Genomic DNA, 7,427 nt, shown 5'->3' with positions numbered 1-7,427 from the left:
GATTCAGAGAAGATTCATGAGAATGATTCCAGGAATGAAAGGGTTACTGTATGAGGAATGTCTGGCAGCTCTTGGGCTGTATTCCCTGGAGTTCAGGAGAATGAGGGGGGATCTCATAGGAACATTGATTGTTAAAAGGCCTGAACAGATTAGATATGGCAAAGTTATTTCCCATAGTGGGGGAGTCAATGACACGATGGCACAGCTTCAGGATTGAAGGACGTCCATTTAGAACAGAGATGCGGAGAAATTACTTTAGTCAGAGGGTGGTAAATCTGTGGAATTTGTTGCCATGAGTGGCTGTGGAGACCAAGTCATTGGGTGTACTTAAGGCAGAGATAGATAAGTTCTTAATTGGCCAGGGCATCAGAGTATGGGGAGAAGACGGGAGTGAGGATGATTGGAAGAATTGGATCTGCCTATGCTGTCCTTCCTGCTAGTGTCTCTTTCCAGTCAACTTTGGCCAGTTCCCCTCTCATGCAATTGTCACAGATCATTGCACAACACCCAATCCAGCACAGCTGATCCCTTAGTGGGCTCAACAACAAGCTGTTCTAAAAAGCCATCCCTTAAACATTCTACAAATTCTCTCTCGAGGTCCAGTACTGGCCTGGTTTTCCCAATCTACTTTCATGTTAAAATCCCCAACATCATGACATTGCCTTTCTGACATGCCTTTTCTATCTCCTGCTGTAATTTGTAATCCACATCCCGGCTGCTGTTCGAAGGCCTGTATACAAGTGCCATTAGGGTCCTTTTACTCTTGCCATTTCTTAACTCAACCCATAGAAACTCTATACCTTCCAATCCTATGTCATCTCTTTCTAATGATTTAATATTATTTCTTATACACAGGGCCACGCCATACCCTCTGCCTACTAACCTGTCTTTCCATATATTGGACGTTCAACTCCCAATGGCAGCCATCCTTTAGCCAAGTTTCAGAGATGGCCACAACGTCATACTTGCCAATCTGTAGCTGAATTTCAAGATTGTCCATTTTATTTCTTATGCTGCATGCATTCAAATATAACATTTTCAGTCCAGTATTTGTTGCTTTCTGTTTTAACTGCACCACGCCTCTATTGCCCTGTAACTCATCCCACTGGCTGTGATTATGCCTCATCTCCTGCCTGTCCTTTCTATCATCTCTGTTGCACGCTATCTTTGATTTCTGTTTTCCTCTTCCTCAGCCCTATCACTCCTGTTCCCATCCCCCTGCCAAATAAGTTTAAACTCTCCCTAACAGCTCTTTTAAACCTGTCTGCTAGGATATTGGACCCTTTTGGGTTCAGGTATCCTCCTCCAATCCACCTGGGCAAGCTCCTCTCTCATGCTTCTGTAATTCCCTTTATTCCATTGCGATACAGATACATGTGACTTGTGTTTCTCCCTCAAATTGCAGTATGAATTCAATCATATGATCACTGACTCCTCAGGGTTCCTTTACATTAAGTTGATTAATAAAATCTGGGTAATTACACAACACCCAATCTAAGATGGCCTTTCCCTGAGTAAGCCCGAGCACAAGCTGCTCTAAAAAGCCATCTCGTAGGCATTCAACAAATTCCCTCTCTTGTGATCTGACACCAACCTGATTTTCCCAATCCCTTTGCAAATTGAAGTCCTCCATTACAATTATGACATTACCCTTATTCCATGCCCCTTCCAGCTCCCTTTGCAATCTAAACCCCACATCTGGACTACTATTTCGAGGCCTATATATGATCTCCATTTTTTTTTTACCCTTGCAGTTCCTTAATTCCACCCAAAAAGACTCAACATTCCCTGACCTTATGTCAGCTCTTTCTAAAGATGTAGTTCCATCTCTTACCAATGAGAGGGCCATTAGTCTTTGCATGAATGAATTTGTGAACTGTTGTGGAGACGCTAGGGTAGAGATGTTACGACTGTATTGTAAGTAGCTGATATTCATTACCTCTATGACTCTTAACAACCCTCATGTGATTGCTATACCTTTGAACAACTCAGAGTTCATCAACCGGAAAACTACTCTCCATGGTTCAGAACTGAATAAACCTCTCAGATGAGTGGTGAAACATCTTCTAAACAACACAACAAGTCCAGTTGCCTTGATTTACTGCTGCTTGATATACAATGTCCTGGATGACTGAATCTTCATAGACATATCAATCCTGTTCTTCAAAAGTTCAAACACATGTTCTTTCTTAACTTTGAGATGTTTCAGCTTGTTCTGTGCTGTCCTCAAGGTCTCTCTGACTAGTGAATACAGAAGCAAATTCCAATAAAAACACCCACTCTTAATATTTAAGTATCATTATCTCTCAAGTCCAACTATCATTCTAAGGAGGATGAAGTGGAGAAGGAGGTCAGCATTGACAATTGTCTCAAAATACTCAAATAATGTGGCCACAAAAACAAATCACAGATTGAATATCCTTTGATAGGTGATACACTTCCTGACTTTGCAAACATTTGCATCTGTAAGCCACCAGTCATGAATGTTACAGAATACTTTCCAATTACATGAATGAGTGCTTCTCCAAAAACAAAATAAAATTGACATTTGGAACCATTCCATTCCTCATGTCTTATTAGCACATTTAGTACATATTTCTTATATCCTTTTGGCCAAATAGGCTTTCCTTGTCTCTATAGGTGGAGATTTCATGGCACAATGTGTGATGTGTGACATATGGGCAGCTTTGTTAAGTCTGTGAAAGGACAAATATTTAAAGAATGCATGTACAAAGGCAGTTGTTATATTGTAACATTACACTTAACTGGACTAACTTCAAATATTTATCATATAATGCACTGCAGCATTTAAAAGCAAAGTCACTTCTTAGACAAAATGGTAATTCCTTCTTTGCACCTCTCTCACTATCACCTACAAGGTTCTCCCCATAAAAGATGCAGTCCTGCAGATTTCAACACATTTCATGAGGCATAAGAATTGACCTACGTAATCTTGACCTCACCCACTTTCAACAGAAATCTGTGGACAGTGTTACATCATGCACTTTGATTTTTTTTTCCTGATGTGTTCTTTAAGATTACTTCGAGTAAAAAGAATCCAGATTCCACTATTTAAGGTGTATGAGCATACCAATTAAGAGCAGAAAGAGATTCAAAGCAACACTGAGAAAAAAAATGTTGCTTCAACTTAGATATCAAAAGGCCATCTCTTATTTTTAAACAATGAGACCTAGTTCTAGATTGTTTCAACACTGGAACCATCTCCACATCTACTAAGGATCTGTCGATACAACATCACTAAAGACTGAAGATGTCCTAAGATCCATCAGATTTATTAAAACCTAGGTAAATGCCCACCTTCAAAAATTAAGCCTTAAAGAGTCTTGATGATCTTTTATAATTCTCGGATACTTCCCTTGAACACTAAGTTGTCATTCTTTTATTTACATCACGTGTCTGAAATAGTCTAAGTATTAAAAGCATAAAATTTTCAGTTAAGAGTGAAATAAGCAAAGTACAAACTTTGTATTATCATAGCATTTATTGGATAATTGGATGAAGGGAGGATTTGCCAATGAGTAGAATGTTTCGCCACATTTTGTCTGGATGAAGTGCAACAATAATAAGAATGTTCATCTCCTTGTACTGAGTAAAATACACGTAGTATTTAGTACTATCTAAAACAGTGTCTTGTATTATCCACAGTAAACAGTTTTAATGCAACACATTCTACTAAGTAAAATCTAAACAAGCTTTATCAAATGAAAAATTGATGCCAAGACACATGAAAAATAATAGGTGAACAAAAACCTGGTCAGTGAGATTTTAAAGACCCTTTAAATGGAGAAAGAAAGCAGGAGAAAATTTGAGGCCCAAGTCCACCCTATCCTCATTATATGTGGGGGATACATTCCTCGCAGTCGGCGCATAATATGGAGACGCATAATGTGAATAATTATTTAAATGGAGAAAGGGATGCGTTCTGGAGGGCTTCCTGAATATGTTTTATCTGTAATTTATTCACATTTTCATACCAATACGACACAAAAGCAGTACCACAAGGCAACATTCATATTATATTTCATCAATTTAAGGTAATATTCAATGTAATAAATCATAGCGTTCAGCAGTTTCATGGTCAGCACTAGCTTGCTCACCACACACAGCTAAATTGTGAAGCCTGTGACCATTAACAAACTTAGAAAACCATCCCCTACTTGCATTAAAGCTAACAATATCACTTGACACTTCCTCACTAGCCTCTGACAAAGGCGACCACAAATTTCCAAAGCTTTCACACGAAGATGATCGGAACGGAGTGTTTTTTCTTTGTTTCATGCTCAATGTACAAACTCAACATTTTCTCCATTTTTGTCATAATCGGGTTACGCACTTTAGTAACAATCTTTGAAGACACTTGTGATGAATCAATCACTGCACTTATTTTCTCAGCATTTTTCTTTGTTTCTGATCATGGACTCACCCAGGCCAAGGTAGCGTCCCAGAGCTGTGTTACCTTCACCTGATGCCACCCTGTTTATAATTTCCAACTTTTTTCAAGTGTTAAAGCGGTTCTCTGCTGCTTGGCTGATGGCTCAGGACTTGACATAGGACGCTTAGGAGGCATAGTTAAATATTTCAAGCACAAAATCAGTGCACCGTAGGTAATAACAACAAAAGTTTAAGAGCGCAAGATCGCACATCCATATGCTGCCAAAACCAATGCAAGACTGGCGGGAGTGAGACTGAGGTGTGCGCACAGGGCTTATATTGGCGGGGAAGCGCTGCTTCTTAGCTCAACAGCCTCGCATAACTGAGTTTTGGACGCATATGAGGAGAAGTTGGTAGAAATAGGTTCGACGCATAACTGAATCCGCATTCTGAAGACGCATATAACGAGGATATGGTGTAGATGACAGTGCAAATGCCAGTGGTGGAACAATTGTATCTATAGGACAAGGGGGCCTAAACTGAAGAAATACTGAGACCTTGGAGAACAATAGGTTTCATTGTGAGATTGCTGTAAAACGCATTTTTTAAAAAACTAACAGTTTCTCAAAGTGTTCTAGTCACTTATTTTCTCAACATGTTTTTATTCAGCTTTTTAATGTAAGATTATGTACAAGGTTGAACAACCCTCAATCATATCTTTTTATGATCTGTAAAGGAAAGTTTAGGACTATTGTGAAATAAAGCAAAAAATCAGAAATCTTAAAGGCTCAGAACAAACCACTAAAAGTATTATTCAACAGTTATTTTTCACTAATATTGCTCTTAAAACATGTATCTATTGATACGGAATAAACAACACACTTTTGTTTGATTCTGCTGGAATTGTTATCGTGGCAGATGTTGTAGACTGCAGACTTATAATTAGGAGATAGCATTTTGTCAGGTTGGTTCAGCCTGACTAAGTCACACTGTTGTAGGAGTAGTCAAATACATTTCTCACATTTTCCTGAATACAGTGTTCTCAAATCCATTTACAGCTCTTAACATTGTTTTCTTGAAAGATTCTGAATGCTATTTCATTCCAATGTATAAGTGAGGTTAAATCTCTAATGCATATGAAGTGCAAAACAATTCCTTTTCCTCCACAACTTGTATCTACCATGAGTTATAACATAAAAATGAAGCAGTTTATGATTGCAATTAGGAAGTATTTAATTAAAAGAATTTCTTAATGTTAAACTAAATCAATTGTTATCTACAATGAACTAATCTGAATTGTTTCCTGCCACTGTCTCTGCAAGTAATCTGCACTTAACCCTTTACTGACTAATTTCACTGAAAAGCTGAGCTTGGCAGTAAAGTCAGTCATACTCTACCTTGAAGCATTAGTTCAAAGGATAACTATTTTGGTCTATTATATAAAGAAGTGATGGAAAATCAAAAATCCTTACACAACACTAACTGCAAGTTTTCAGTGCTTTGGAAACATTTTACTCCAATTAAAAAATGTTTTAACAGTCTAACAGAAAGCACAATAACAAACATTAGTCTTGTACCATCTATCTACTTATCACAAGAGTGTTTGCAAGCAATACAAACACAGTGCTGTGGTATAATTACTGAACTTGCACTCCATCCTTAAAATGTTTGAATTCATGGATGCTGCCTGACCTGCTGAGTTCCTCCAGTGTTGTACGTGTTGCTTTGACCCCAGCATCTGCAGTGTACTTTGTGTTTACACACAAAATGCTGGAAGAACTCAACAGGTCAGGCAGCATCTATGGAGAGGAATAAACAATGTTTCAGGCTGAGACTCTGCTTCAAGACTGGACAGGAAAGAGGATGATGATAGAATAAAAAAGTGGGGGCTAAGGAAGGAGTACAAACTGGTAGGTGATAGGTGAAGCCAGGTAAGTGGGCAAGAGGGGAAGAAGTGTAAAGCTTGAGGTGATAGGTGGAAAAGGTAAAGAACAATGAATCTGACAGGTGAGGTGAGTGACCTGTTGGAGAAAGGGAAGGAGGAGGGGCATCAGAGGGACGTGATAGGCAGGTGAGAAGATGCAAGAGGCCAAAGTGGGGAATAGAAGAAAAGAGGAGGGGGAATAATTACCACAAGTTAGAGGAATAGATGTTCATGCCATCAGAATAGAGACTACCCAGACAGAACTCCTGCCCCTCCTTCAACCTTGTTATTCTGGCTTCTTCCCCCTTCCTTTCTGGTTCCGATTAAGGGTCTTGGCCCGAATCCTCAACTGTTTATGACTTTCCATTGATGCTGCCTGACCTGCTGAGTTCCTCCAACATTTTGTGCGTTACTCTGGATTTCCAGCATCTGTAGTCTCTCTTGTGTTGATAAGTTCATACTCAACCTTGCATAGGAAACAGTGTTTCTTCCTCTTTAAGCAATTTCAAAGAAGCTTTGGTACAAGAATTGTTAACATTTTGGCCAAAAAAAGAAGAGCTTAAAGTTAGTAAGGCAGGCTGGTTTCTGCTCTTAACTTTTGGTTTCAAAAATAATTGGGAATGCATGTTTCAAAATATGCCCTTAAATGCGTGAATTCTTCATACAACGATCTTAAATTCATTTATAGGAATAATTCATTTATTCCTATAATTTTAATAATAGCAAATCCAAAATGTTTTTATTTATGCAATGAAAAATATGAAGATACTCAGATCACATTTCATTTAAAAATATCTTAGATGGCAATTTTTCATGAATGCTAAATATATGGAATTGGTTGTATTACAGAATATACTGAAAATAAGAACTTCAAGCTGGGCATCAACATATTGTACAAACCATATGAAAGAAAGTTGTTTAATTTTTTTTCTTTTTTATATAAATTCAGTGATTACAGCTAACAAGAAATAATAAAGAAATTATACAGGTGATCAGGATTCTTATACAGTGACAAGCAATTAGGCTCTCAACCACCCTCCTGTCTGTTCCTGATAAACTTCAACCACATCTTCATCCTCCATACCCAGCTGCAGAAACAAAAACAGAAATA

The 7,427-nt window shown here is 38.2% G+C and overlaps 1 protein-coding gene across 1 annotated transcript in view; it reads right to left on the bottom strand.

Moving 5' to 3' along the window:
- Positions 1–5,024: 5,024 nt before the first annotated feature.
- Positions 5,025–7,427, bottom strand: part of sumo1 (small ubiquitin like modifier 1) — a 54,019-nt gene continuing 51,616 nt past the window's right edge. The window contains exon 5 of the mRNA XM_073070645.1: positions 5,025–7,404. Within this exon, the coding sequence (XP_072926746.1) occupies positions 7,336–7,404 (69 nt within the window). The 3' untranslated portion in view covers positions 5,025–7,335. The remainder of the gene's footprint in view (positions 7,405–7,427) is intronic.

This window comes from Hemitrygon akajei, chromosome 18, assembly GCF_048418815.1.
Source record: "Hemitrygon akajei chromosome 18, sHemAka1.3, whole genome shotgun sequence".
NCBI classification, from domain to species: Eukaryota; Metazoa; Chordata; class Chondrichthyes; order Myliobatiformes; family Dasyatidae; genus Hemitrygon; species Hemitrygon akajei.
This window is presented reverse-complemented; position numbering and strand designations above follow the sequence as displayed.